The sequence below is a fragment of the Sorex araneus genome, chromosome 5 (assembly GCF_027595985.1).
Source record: "Sorex araneus isolate mSorAra2 chromosome 5, mSorAra2.pri, whole genome shotgun sequence".
Classification (NCBI taxonomy): domain Eukaryota; kingdom Metazoa; phylum Chordata; class Mammalia; order Eulipotyphla; family Soricidae; genus Sorex; species Sorex araneus.
The window spans coordinates 208,426,841-208,441,499 of NC_073306.1; the positions used below are offsets into that span (position 1 = coordinate 208,426,841).

A 14,659-nucleotide genomic window follows, 5' to 3' on the forward strand; every position below is an offset into this window, starting at 1 on the left:
AGGAATCGCACAAAGACAAGTTGCAATTCAATAAGCAAAGGGTCTTTATTGGCTAGCTCGGCTGGCTGGAGCTAGGGCCTCGTCCGGCTCACCGACACGGTGGCAGCCTTCTCGGAACGAGCAGCCCCAGTCTCACAAGTGAGGGGCTTTTATACCATAACACTATATAACGGGACTTTCCCAGGACCACCCTTAGCTGACTGGTTATAAGTCAGAGCTACATAAGGTTGCATAAGAGTTACGTAAGGGTTCTATAGGGTGGGCTTCCCTCCCTGCATCTGATTGGTTACCTTAGTTGACCTCACCATGGCTAGCTCACTTCGGGGAAATCATGACTCAGTTCCAGGTATCTGCTCAGTTCCAGGAATTCTGGAGCTGAAACCTAGACCTAGATTCTTTTGGCTTCTTGATGAGCCTGCCATGGCGCTGCCTTTGCTTCTCTGTCTCTCGGAACATGGTCTCAGAGTACTTTAAGATGATGGGAAAGTGGGCTGGCGAGATCGGACAGGCGGGAAGACGGTGCTTGCCTTGCATGCAAATACCAAATATTTGCATGCAGCCTAATACCGGTCAGATACTCAGCTCCATTGATGAGCCTCAGAACACCACCAGGAGTGACCCCGAGCACCTCTGTGTGTGTCCCCCACCACCGCAAAAGAGGAAATAAATGCAGGAACCTTTGGCCAGCTGTCCTAGGCTCACGGGGAGCCTGTGGTGAGAGTCAGGAAGAGAGCACAGCGAGGAGGGCACTCGCCTTGCATGCAGTGGACCCGAGTTAAATCCCCGGCACATACGGTGCCCTGAGCACTGTCGGGAGTAGACCCTGATCAGAGTGAGGAGTAGGTCCCAAGCATGTTGGGTATAGTTCGGAAACAGAAAAGGAAGGAAGAGGGAAGAGGGGAAGGATGGAGGGAGGGAGGGAAGAACGGAGAGAAGAATGGAGGGAGGGAGGGAGACTTCAAATGCCAGAACTTGACTTGCTTTTGAAGCAGTGGGGATTTATTATAGCTTTAGGAAAGTGGTCTAATGCTATTGGTAATTTTGGGGGCTAAGTCTCTAACAAAATTTTTAATAATTGGGATTATAAAGAAATGGACAAAAGAGAAACAGCGGGAGCAAAACTGAGTGTCAGGGAATGAATTTGATGGAAATAGGAAGGAGAAAGAAAAGTCTGTAATAGAAATATCTACTTTGGTGGTGTTGCATAAGAGAATCTTATTTTGTTATAAAGACTTTGAAAGTTTTATATATTTTTGTATCTGTGTACATATATGCACACATTCATACATATACACATATTTTGTATCTAAATTGCCCACAGTATGGTATGTATGCACATATATGTATATTATGTGCAGCAGGCTATGGAAAATTTACATATGAAATTTTTTCAGAATCGGTTATGAATATTATTTGCCATCATTCCCATAAATATAAAAATCAACTCCTTTTTCTAACAGTAAAGTGTTAAAAAATATGTGCATTCAAATTTTCTATTTAATTGTCATCTAAAGGAGCTGCATTAGTTTTATCTTTCTAATGATGATGAATAAATTTTTTTCCCCCTTTCAGAGAAGTTGGGAATGGCGGGTAGAGGGGCAAAAAGGAGGCTGGATAGAGCAGGGAGAGAATGGGCCAGAGAGAGAGTAGAGTTGGCAGGACGCTTGCTGGCACACGGCTCACTGGGGTTTGATCCCCAAAACCCCGCAGGGTCCCCTGCGACCCGCCAGGAGTGATCCCTGGGCCCAGAGCCACGCATGAGCTCTGAGCACCCCTGGGTGTGGCCCAGAAACTGCAGGGAGAGCGCAGTGATTAAGCTCTTAAGCTTGAAGGCATTTGGGCAGTCAGTGATTGAGAACCTGGGGGCGGGGAGCAGGGCGGGGAGAGGCTGATAAGAGTTGGTCGAGAATTCAGGCGTAAGTTTGTCTACCTTAATGTTTCATCAGCTGCTTAAGAATCTGCATAGGAGCAAGCGAAAGGGAAAGGAAACAGTAACCCTGAAATAATGCTAATAGTTAAAGAATTGGCCCTGAGAAATTTTCTTTCAGGCTGTTTTTCTTTTAATCTATTTTGTATGCTATCGAGCCTCTGTGGCACCCCCAAGAATATGTATTTATTTGTATAATCTGTATGAAATTTAAGAATACGATTTTGTGTGTGTGTGGAGGGGGTGTTTTTGATTGTTTTATTTTTGATTATTTTATTTTGGGGTCACACCTCGGGTTCTTCCTGGCTCTGCACTCAACAATTACTTCTGATGGTGCCCAGGGGACTCTATGGGATGCCGGGGATTGAACTCGGGGTGGTCGCGTGCAAGGTTAAGCGCCCTCCCCGCTGTCCTATCACTCTGGGAGGTGATAAAGATTCGAAATATAAAGGGTAATTAGAAAATAGGAAATGGGCATGGTGTATGTACAAAATTATTTAATCCTCTAAGTTTCTGGATCTTAATGACACTCTGGACGTCTGCAAAGAGATGAAACAGTATTTTAAATTTCACAAATCTGAACACCTTGGGGCCTCGTCTCCAACTTTCTCGGTCTGTTTTTCACTTACTTTTGGTCACATGCTTTGGACCCTCGCCAGAATCCAGGTTGCTCGGGGTGGGGGGCACTGGGACCATGGGCCCCTCTCGTGTCCGGCAGATACACACCCCTTGGAGCTCTCCCTTCCCTGCCCCTCTCTATTACACCTCATCATCTCAGAAAAACTAAAAATTCCTGAAATAGAGTCATCAATATCTTAGCTTAAAGAATTCATGCTGAAATGCAGCAGACTTTCCTTTAACTATAGAGAGGTATTATAAAGATACCTGAATTACTTTGGTGAGGTATATAAATGCCGAGAGAGAGAGAGAGAGAGAGAGAGAGAGAGAGAGAGAGAGAGAGAGAGAGAGAGAGAGAGAGAGAGAAGGGTCAGAAGCAGTAGGACAGTGGGTAAAGACGCTTGCCTGGCACAGGCCTGGTTTCACTCTCTGGCACCCCACATGGTCCCTGAGTCCTGCCAGGAGTGCTCCCTGAGTACAGAGCCAGGATTAAACCCTGAGCATGGCCAGTTGTGGCCCCAAAGCCAAAATAAATAAATAAGAAAGGGTGGGTGGGGTGGGGGACACATAAGTGAAGTTACAAGTTTGCAACTGTTTCCCTTGCTCAGGGCTTTCCCGGGCTCAGGATGCTCAAATAGTTCAGCTGCTTTAGGAAAGTGAAAGTGCGGAGGCCACGTGGTAGCGGTTAGTGTTCTGGTGGGTTGCGTGTGTGATTGTTGCATGGATGTTCAAGCTGACTTCTTGGTGAATCGAACTGAAACTTAGCTATCTCACGCTTCAAAGCCTCAATTCTAGTACTAAGAAATCGATGGCAATTTTTAAAATTTGTTTCTTGTTCACTGTTTGCAATGCAAAAATAAGTAAAAGTCCAGGGACTATTTAAGATTTTACAGTGGTAAGAACATTCTGAAAAGGAGAATAAGTGCCTCTCCTGACTTGACTGATTTAAAGATGTTTCATTCACTAGCACCCAATAGAATCTTGCAGTTGGGGGCACCTAAAACTATTTTTAAAAATAGCATGCAGTTCAAAGCAACAGGTTGTGATTTTTTTTTAAAAAAGAGCTTCCTTTATTTTTTTCTTTTTGGGTCACATCCGACAATGCACAGAGGTTACTCCTGGCTCTGCACTCAGGAATTACCCCTGGTGGTGTTCAGGGGACCATATGGGATGCTGGGAATCGAACCCGGGTCGGCCCCGTGCAAGGCAAATGCTCTACCCGCTGTGTATTGCTCCAGCCCCAGGTTGTGATTTTTTTCACAAAAATATAAGCAAAATTAAATCACGTCAAAGTAAAAAATTCATTAAAAAAATAACATGCAATGTCCAGCAAATTATTTTGAGTGCTAGCAATAATAATATTGTGACATAAGAAAAGGTTTTCTTCCTTCAGTGGAACGTGTTTTATAGACTGTACACATCCAGATGTATCAAAAAAGAAGTCTAACTATAAAATAGGCACTTCCGTTTATTTATACTTAATTTTTACTTTATAAGTTAGCTTTCTTTGTTAAATAATCAGACGTGGTTACATTGTTCAGATTAAGCTCTGATACTCTGGCTTTTTCTCCCCGCTTAGCACCAGGGTATACTTGTTTAGCAGTTTGTTTGTTTTTTAAAATTAGTGTGATGGAATTAGAATCTGAATTAAACTATTTTTTGTAATTTATTTTTAAAAATATCATACATGATTCATTTTATTTTCACTTCTTGGGCAGAGCCTGGCAAGCTACCTGTGGCGTTTTTGATATGCCAAAAACAGTGACAATAATGGACTTCATTCCCCTGACCCTGAATGCGACAGGGACGAATGAAGACGTTACTGGCACACACTCGAGCAACAGGATGACAGTGACAGTGACTTTTTGGGTCATACTGGGTGATGCTCAGGGGTTACCCCTGGCTCTGCACTCAGGTATTACTCCTGGTGGTGCTCAGGGAACAATGTGGAATGCCGGGGATTGAGCTCGGGTCAGCAGCATGCAAGGCAAACCTTCTACCCATTGTACTCTGGTCCCAGATGATTTATTTTATATTCTTTTTTTTATTTTATATTCGTATAAACTAAAGGGAATTTAGTTTAACTGTTCATTGCCACAAATTTTAAGTTTAAATACTAAGAATTATGGTTCCTCTCATTTCTTGGAACAGAAAGGTTTTCTTTATTATATTTAATTAAAAATTTGACTTACTTTGGGGCTGGAGCGATAGCACAGCGGGTAGGGCATTTGCCTTGCACAAGGCCCACCCGGGTTCTAATCCCAGCATCCCATATGGTCCCCTGAGCACCACCAGGGGTGATTCCTGAGTGCAGAGCCAGGAGTAACCCCTGTGCATCACCGGGTGTGACCCAAAAACCAAAAAAAAAAAAAAAAAATTTTGACTTACTTTGGTTGTGTTTAGGCAGCGTGATTCTAACAGTGCTGACTGTCATGGTTTTTCTGAACAGAGCTGTCACACCCTCACCTCCACCAGAGTGTCCAAGACTCCCCCCCCCCCACCGTGTCCCATGTGTCTGCTAGTCAACCCCTGCTTCCATTTCTGCCCCTCGCTGCGAATCTCAGCTTTGCAGCTGAAGGCCAGCGGTTTGACTTCACTTGATATTGCTTGTTCCCCTGTTTCATTCTTCTGTGTAGTGCAGAGAAGTGAGATCACACTGTTCTCATTCTCCCCCAACTTGCGTTTCTTAACACAGTGTGCCCCGATTTCGTCCAGATTGCAGAAAGCTTTCCTAGCTTCGTATTGTTCATGGTGGGCCTGTGTCTCAACTTCTTTGTCCCCCTCTGTCATTCATTGGACATTCAGGGTGTTCTCACATCCTGGATATTGTCCTTGGTGCTGCAATGGACATAGGCGTCCTCGTATCATTTTGGTTAATGTTTTTGTTCTTGGAATAGATGCCACATTGGAGTAATCCCTGAGCAGAGAATCAGGAGTGAGCCCTGGGCAGTGTGTGGCCCCAGACAAGCATGTAGGATTAGGCTCCTACTGTCGGATTTCTTTAGATGCTGAGCTTGGCGATATCTTTAACAGAAGGTGTTTGTTGGTTGGACATTTATATTCTTTGTCGCTCACTAAATGCAATGAAAAGGAAGGCATGAAGACCAAATATTTGGCTGTTTTTAAATAATTCTTCCTTGCTGGCTTTCCTATCAGTGTAATGCCTGTAAGCAGGTGATAATCCATCTGCCATGTTTTTTTGGACTGTCGCAATCTTTTTACTTAGGAATCTTTAAAAAAAAAATTTTTTTTTTTTTTTTTTTTTTTTTGCTTTTTGGGTCATTCCCGGCGATGCTCAGGGATTACTCCTGGCTTTGCACTCAGGAATCATTCCTGGCGGTGCTCAGGAGACCACATGGGATGCTGGGAATTGAACCCGGGTCTGCCGAATGCAAGGCAAATGCCCTACCTGCTGTGCTATCGCTCCAGCCCCTAAAAAAAATTTTTTTTAATTGAGATTCTGTGTTTTACAATGCCATTAATAATGGTTTCTTATGCATATAATTCTAACACCACACCTATCACTAGCGTACCCCCTCCCTCTCCCAAGGACCCCACGTCTCCTCCCCCCAAACCCCTCCTCCAGTTTCTGCCCTCGAAACGTGGTAGAGCCACCATACTGATCCAGCCACACCCTGGCGTCACTAACCATCTTCAAGCCTGCTTCTTTAAGCTGCACCAATAATAGAAACTCTTAGGTTAAAAAAGAATGTGTATACGGGAAGGGAGATGTTTGCTGAAATTAGACTAGAGACTGAACACAGTGGCCACTCAATACCCCTATTGCAAACCACAACACCCAATTGGAGAGAAAGATCAAAAGGGAGTACCCTGCCACAGAGGCAGGGTGAGGTGGGGGGGAGAATGGATGGGGGGGGAGGAAGGATACTGGGTTTATTGGTGATGGAGAACGGGCACTGGTGGAGGGCTGTGTTTGTGAACACTGTATGAGGGAAAAACAAGTTCTAACATGTGTGAATCTGTATCTGTACCCTCATGGTGACTCACTAATTAAAGAATAAAATAAATTATAAAAAAAGAATGTGTATAGGGGGCTGGAGTGATAGTACAGCAGGTAGGGTGTTTGTCTTATATGAGACTCACCCGGGTTTGATCTTCGACACCCTGCATGGTCCCCTGAGTACCACCAGGAGTAATCCCTGAGTGCAGAGCTAGGAGTAACCCCTGAGTACCACCAGGAGTAATCCCTGAGTGCAGAGCTAGGAGTAACCCCTGAGTATCACCAGGTGTGCCGACCCCTACCCCGCAAAAAAAAAAAAAAAAAAAGAATGTGTATGGAAGTATGTTCTACTTTTACTTTACAGGTTGTTTTGGAATAACTGTAAAAGCAATGCGGTTTTCTTTGCATTTTGTAAAAAAATAAATATTTTTCTAATACCATATAGTAGAATACCAGTTTCTCAGATGGTAGTATTGTATGTATTTTAGCAAATTTTTAACATAGCTAGTTATTTCTTTAACAGAATTTTATTATTAAAAATTTGAGCCACAAAGCATCATATATAGCAATTATGGTTTTTGTGTATTTTTTTCTGTAAATATTTTACACACATATATATAGGCCAGAGTTCCTAGAGAAACATGATCAATTGGATGTGTGCATGTTTGTTTATATGTATAGATAGATAAATCAGTAAGGAGAGATAAGGATATTTTATTATATGAAATTGACTCGTGTAATTATGGAGTCTGACAATTCCCAGCACCAATGAGTCTACACACTGAGTAGGAAGGCATGACAACTAGGAAAACGTGGGGTAGTTCCTTTCTTAAGGCACAAAGATTGGAATTCAGCAAGAGCTACTTCTGTTTATATCCAGCGGCAAGAAAAAGTAGATGTCCTAGATCAGAGGTAGCCAAGCAGAAATAACTCTCTTACTTGGAGAGGGTAGAACAAGCCGTTCTGTTCGATTCTTTCAGGCCTTCTGCTGACTAGATCAGGCCTCTCTTTACATTTGGAACAGCAGTCTGCTTCGACGAGTTGAATGTTAAGTTCATCCGTAACACTCTCCCAGAAATGCCCAGAGTAGTATTTGGCCAAATATCTGGGCTGAAGTGATAGCACAGCAGTAGGGCGTTTGCCTTTCACATGGCCGACCCGTGTTCGATTCCTCTGCCCCTCTCGGAGAGCCCGGCAAGCTACCAAGAATATCTCACCCGAAGGGTAGAGCCCGGCAAGCTACCCGTGGTGCATTGGATATGCCAAAAACAGTAACAATAAGTCTCACAATGAGAGACGTTACTGGTGCCCGCTCGAACAAATTGATGAGCAACGGGATGACAGTGACAGTGATCTGGGCATACATTCATCTATCAAGTCGGCACCTGGATTTAATTTTTATACTTCCATACATAACTATTCAGCAAGCATTCAACTTCATAACCTAGTTTCAAAAATGTTAATTTTTATAGACATGTATAAAATTTAACAAATAATAGCTTATTTCACATACTAACAAGTAAGTACAGTAGGGAATCTTAAAGTACTGCCAGTATCCTAAAGAATCCCAAGATAAAATTTATTAAAAGAATATGTTTTTCACCAAGAATTATCCCTGATCTCAGACCCAGGAAGAAGCCCCAAGCACCACCGGGTGTGGCCCAAAATCCTCACCCCAAATAAAAGAAATACATTTTAAGTATGCAATTAGTCAATTTTGCTACTGCTATGAAGTTTTTCCATATATGAAAAGTTCACATATGAAGTTCTTTGAAAAGAGGGCTTGGGAGAAGTCTGATACAAATAATCTGTACTGTGCTGTCTCAAACTTCACGCGCATTTAATTGAATGCAGTAAGCATGTAACAGACATCTGCTGTGTACAACTGTGTCAGTTGCCTCGAGGGATAATAAACTGTGTAAGACTCCGTCAAGAAGAGAAGCATGCACTGCAACTGGATTACAGGTTGTACTTCTCATTAGTTATTTCATTAGAGATGCAAATGAAATACAGATTATTATAGGGTAGATTTTTGTATGCTGTTTGAAATGTGTACAATATACTGATGGCGTTATTGCTAGCATTCCACTAGTGGGAATGACAGATCTTTAGTACTGACAGATAAGGAAATTCTCTAAAACAATTAAAAAGAAGTTGAGAAAAATCAGCATAGATGCAATGATCTTCAGTGAAATCTTACCAGAATTCAGTAGATTGAAATGATCATACACCAAGACCAGGTGGGATTTATATGAGGCATGTAAGGATGCACAACTGATGGCGGAACTGAGGTTACCAAATGAGTAGGGGTGGGGAGGGAGCACATTCGAAGTGACACAGGGCAGTGAAGGGTGGGTACCAGCCTTTCGTGGTGGAGGTACGTAACTTTCACTGTCATCCCGTTGCGCATCGATTTGTTCGAGCAGGCACTAGTAACATCTCTCATTGTGAGACTTATTGTTACTGTTTTTGGCATATCCAATACGCCATGGGTAGCTTGCCAGGCTCTACCATGCGGGTGCGATATTCTCGGTAGCTTGCCAGGCTCTCCGAGAGGGGCGGAGGAATCGAACATGGGCCAGCGGCGTGAAAGGCCCTACCGCTGTGCTATCGCTCCAGCCCTACATAACTTTATACACCAAAAATATAAACAGTAGCAGAATTGTGAAGAATACAAAAAAAATATTTTTTTTCAAAGTGAAATGTAGGGCCAGGAACACCTGTGTTTTACTTCTTTTTTGTTTGATACTCTCATAAGTTTATTCAAAAATATAAAAGCATTGTTTTCTCAATTTGTGTTTTGTATTTTCCTTGGAACAAAAATAGTATATAATACTTGCTATTTTTTTAATGTATATAGTCATTAAATGTTTTAAAAATTCTATTCCTAGATCCATATTTATTCTCTTGGAATGACGTTGTACTGGGGGGCTGACCATGAAGTCCCTCAGAGCCAAGTAAGTTTCCAAGTTTTCTGCTTTGAATTGTGTGTTACGTGCTCTTAGACCCACCAGCACCTCTGTGCTGGTAGCTCACATTAGTAATGTCACACATGAAAGTAAAAAAAATAGAATACTATGAAAAATTCCTAGAATAACAACCATCATCATCCTTTTCTAAACAATTGCAATCTCTGGGATACAGTGGACTCCTTAAAATGAGTACATTTAAATTTCTTCTAATTTAATGACATGTCATTGTTGCTTCATTCTTGCATTGATAGTTACCAGTTTGATGCAAAATCTGTAGGAATAATAACTTCAGTGATGTCTCAGAGTATAATTTATACTCCATCACTTTTTTGTCTTGTCACTTCACAATCATATTTTGCTACTTATACCAGTAGACGGTTATTAAAATAACGCTTTCTGGGGTCATAGATTCTGATGTCCCCTGGTTATTTCCAGTCATTATTTCCTAAAATAATTTTGTTTCTAAAGATTCATTATAACCATACTAGTAATTAGCATTTTAAAAAATATGTTTATTTCATCAAAGCAAAATTTTATATATGGCATTAGATTTTATTTTAACCTCCAGAGCGCTTTATATACTTAAAGATGAATGACATTCTTTAACTTGTTCTGGTCCCATTCTGCATCAGGAAGAACATTGTAAATTTGCCTTCTCGCCTCAGTTACAGATTTTTTTAGGTTTTTTTTGCTGGGGGGCACACTCAGCAATGCTCAGGGGTTACTCCCGGCTCTGCACTCAGGAATGACTCCTGACAGTGTTCAGGGAACTAACTGCATGGGATGGTGGGGATCAAGTCTGGGTCGGCTGTGTGCAAGGCAGATGCCCTACCCACTGTACTATCACTCTGGCCTCTCCATATTACTGATATGAATGAGAATAAAATATTGTTACTTCAGATTAATCATGTAATATATAGCTCATTTATCTGTAATATATGATCCAAATTATATTTGATACCTTGTATTCCGTGCTCTGGCAAAGGAAAAATAAAGTCAAATCTTCAGTATCTGAATTGGCTAGAACATATACATTTTATCTTTTATGTTGCTGTTAGAAATCATAATCATTTTGGAACTATTTAATACGATCTCCAGAGTATTAAGCATACTACATATTATAAATATAATGCCCCATGCCTCTGGAGTTCACCATGGGAACCATCAGCAGAATAACCAGTCACAACACAGTTCAGTGAGTGCTGTTGGGCACGTGGGGGTGGTGTGGAGAGACAGCTCAGGGCCTCTAACCGGAGGGTTAGGGTTAGGATGGTCTCTTAAAGGACACTGCATCAAAGCTGAGCTCAGGAGCGCAAAATACCCGAGATCAAAGGTGGAAAGGCCGTAGAGAAAGCTTCTGTTTAAGCCAAAGTCCGTGCCAGCTTACCCGCCCGCCAGTAATGCTGCTCTCCTCACCAGTGCTTCAGTTTTATTCTTTGTATCTTTTCCCCATTTGTTGAGTGTGCAGTAGTTTCCTTTTTAGGTTTTAATTTGCTTTCTTGGTATCCTTATTGACCACTTGGGTTAAAAATAGCCTACAGATTACATCTAATTAGAAAAAGCCAGGCATTGAAGTATTTGAATTTTTACTAAGTTATCACATGAGTGTCAAATTATATTTTATATGTATTAAATCTTGCATTTGTTGAATATTATGAATTGTCTGATCCACCAAAATGGTATTTCTCAAAGTATCTAACAAACTTTTTATCAAGCCAGGAACCAGAATTTTTCCTCATAGCACTGCCCATCAGGAAGGAAGATGTTCATTAAACATCTTCTGGTAGATGGCTGGAAAGATCCTGCAGGGGGTAAGGTGCTTGCTTCGCATGCAGCCAACCCAGGTTACATCACCCACAGTCCGTAAGGTTGGTTCCCTGAGCACCAGGAGTGATCCTTGAGTACAGAGCCAGAGGACCCAACTAATACCACCTGTACCCTCCACCCCTCCAAACAGACAAAAATAAAATTTGAAATTTTTTTTGCATGATAAAAGGATTAAGAATGCATTTCTAGGGGGCAGGAGCTATAGCACAGCTTGTAGGGCGTTTGCCTTGCACTCGGCCGACCCTAGTTCGATTCCCAACATCCCATATGGTCCCCTGAGCACCGCCAGGAGTGATTCCTGAGTGCAGAGCCAGGACTAACCCCAGTGCATCGCCAGGTGTGACCCAAAAAGCAAAAAAAAAAAAAAAAGAATGCATTCCTAGATGCGGAATCTGTCTCCTCCTAGTCTTTGGAGTGGGGTGGAGACCCCTGTCTTTTCCGCAGTGACTTGTCTCTCGCTAGGTAAAATTTATTCGCACCTAAAAACATATTTCTTTCCCCTCTACTGTCCAGCCCATCAAGCTTGGAGACCACCTCAACAGCATCCTCCTGGGGATGTGTGAGGACGTCATTTACGCGCGCGTGTCCGTCCGGACTGTCCTGGACGCCTGCAGTGCCCACATCAGGAACAGCAACTGCGCGCCCTCATTCTCCTACGTCAAGCAGCTGGTCAAGCTCGTCCTGGGAAACCTGTCTGGGGTGAGTGAGGGACAGACCCAGGTGGCTCACCCCCCTGTCTCTCCTCTGAACAGCACGGCAGCATTTTGTTTCAGACACTATACAAAGTGGCGTTTCCTCAATGAAGGTTACAAGCAGAAAGTTGACTTTATTGTTGCAATGTTGTATGGAGCAGTGCTCGCAAATTAGAAGCCCCATGAAAAAGCTTAGTTTCCAAGTTTAATGAACACATGGGTTTTTTTTAGATCTTTATTCAGAATCAGATCATGTCAGGGCTCAAAGTGCGCTACAGGGGCCTTATTAATCTCTTTCCTAAGGTCCTTTCAGTAAAATCTCCAGATTTTGGAATTCCTTAAATGTGCTTTCTGTTGCTTTGTACTTTTTTTCTTGGTGCTTATTTTTTTCTAGATACTCTGGTATTCCCCAAATGGACACTGGCCTCTGGCGTGCAGAAAATAGTTGCTTCTGTTCTTTTCAGAGTTTCTTTCCTGAATATAAAGAATCCCAATAGTAGCAGATTCTTTACTTATGAGTCCCATCTTTGTGTTTCTTAGACTGCGTTCTATCCTGTTTGCCAGTTTGAAGATGTGAAACGCTCTACATCTGTATTTTCCTTTTTTCAGCTTTTCTGTTCCTTTTATGTTATGTGGGGGGAGGGGTTCCTTGTTTGTTTGGGTGTTTTTTTCCTTTTTTAGGTTTTGGGGCCGGGTTAGTCCTGAAGCTCCCCTGAGGAGGGGGCGCATGAGGCAAGCACCCAGACCTCTGTCTTGTCTTACCTCCTCGGCCCCTTCCTGCTTTTTTGTTTTGTTTTGATTTGGGTTTTGGGTCCCGGCTGTGCCTGGGGGCTGCTCCTTCCTTTGTGCCCTGGAGTCCTTTCCAGCAGTGGACACTTGGCAAGGGAATCAACCCCACCCCCACCCCCACCCCCATTGTAAAGTGTGCTCTTGCCTCATGGAGCAGCCTCTCCAGCCCTACTTCTCTGCGCTTATCTTTTAGGGTTATGGCTCCTGAACAGCGGGTGGTCTGTCTGTCTGTCTGTCTGTCTCCCTCTATCCCTGCTTTGTGTAGACTGCAAATTTCCCACTGTCACAGGGTGTTCTTGTTGACGTTCTCTTAATTTCTCATCCCTGGGGTTTCAGTTTTGCCCTCTAAACCGGGATGTTGTGTGACTGGCAAAAGTATGTCCAAATTCCACATACTTGCCCAGTTGATGGAACAGCAACAAAAGCTGAGGGCTTGTCCTTGGGACATGGTGTGTAGCGCGTGTCTGGTGGATGTTTTGTAACTCAGAGGGAGGAATGTAGGTTGCTGGGGCCGAGGGAATGGACTTCTTGGCCATTCTTTTCTCTCACTTATCTAGAACTGCCCCCAGATGATCTGATTTATTCGTTTGTTTATGTGATTTTTTTTTTAGATAGGCCTACTAAAATCTATGAAAGATACTAAGGGAAACTTTCCTTAAAGGGAATTAGAGAATTAGATATATTTTCACTGCAGGACTTCTCAGAGCCTTCCGTGTACGGCACTAGCCAGCCTCTAAGGGGAGAGAGGTGCAGGCGAAACAAACTTGGATTCGCTTTCTGAAGCCCCTTTGAGAAGCGCCGCCCTCACAGCCCCTTCGCTTGGTGCGCGAGGAAACGGGGACCCACACAGCTTGAGGACCGGAGTTTTCTGTCAGTTCAGTGTCATCGTGTCAGGCCGCGCTTCCTCCAAGACTTTGGTTCCCTTGGCTGATTTTTTTCCTAGAGTAAAGTTGCTAAAAATCTTCTTATTATTTTTTAATTTTTTCAAATTTTATAGAAGAGTTCACAATATTTGATTACATTTAATATTCAAACACCCATCCCACCACCGCGACTCCTTCCCAGCACCATGTTTTGGATGTTTCCATCCCGAACCCCAATCCCTGCCCCAAAGCAGAACCGAAATATTAGTATCGTTTGTTATGAAAAACCAATGAAAATGCTACAAAAAAAAGTATCCTTAGAGGACAGAGTGTGGGAATTGTTTAAAAATCCTTTTCCTTATGTCATGCCCTGAATAAATACTCCTTGAGGTGGGGGAGGTGCTCCCTTGCAGGGCTGGAGCACTGCCCTGGGAATCCCCACAGGGTGGGTGGGGGAATCACACCATCAGATGTGGCCTCCTCTCCACAAAAGAAACAGTTTCTTTGTTGTTGTTTTATTGGGGGGGGGGAGCTATTCTTATTTATTTGGGGAAGGGGAAATGACACAAATTTCAGAAATAATTGCATTCAAGCCTTCTTTTAAGTATCACTGTATCACTGTCATCCCGTTGCTCGTAGATTTGCTCCAGTGGGCACCAGTAATGTCTCCGTTGTGAGACTTGTTGCTACTTTTTTTGGCATACCGAATATGCCACAGGTATTTTTAACATATCACCTTAGGTTTTGAACTCATATCCAAACAAGTTTTGCCAATGAAGGAATACTGAAATGCCTGTGAATCTATGGGAACACACGTGTATATGCTCCTAGTCCCAGATCTAAGTAATTTTTTTCCACTATTATCTCTCTCCTCATTTCTTGAAGCTTTCTTATACCAGAATTACTGTGTTTTAAAACTGTGGTCTAAGTTTGGAGACAAAAGTAGTTATTAATTTGAGAAAAAAGTATTTCAACTTTAATGTTTTTAAAATAGGACTCATCTCAGCTAC

General features: G+C 42.6%; 1 protein-coding gene across 7 annotated transcripts in view; it reads left to right on the forward strand.

Moving 5' to 3' along the window:
* The window catches only part of PTPN13 (protein tyrosine phosphatase non-receptor type 13), a 218,711-nt gene that overhangs the window by 77,641 nt on the left and 126,411 nt on the right, over nucleotides 1-14,659 (forward strand). For all 7 annotated transcript variants that reach the window (XM_055138852.1, XM_055138853.1, XM_055138856.1 and 4 more), the window contains exons 4-5: nucleotides 9,398-9,463; nucleotides 11,819-12,004. In XM_055138852.1, the coding sequence (XP_054994827.1) occupies nucleotides 9,398-9,463; nucleotides 11,819-12,004 (252 nt within the window). The remainder of the gene's footprint in view (nucleotides 1-9,397; nucleotides 9,464-11,818; nucleotides 12,005-14,659) is intronic.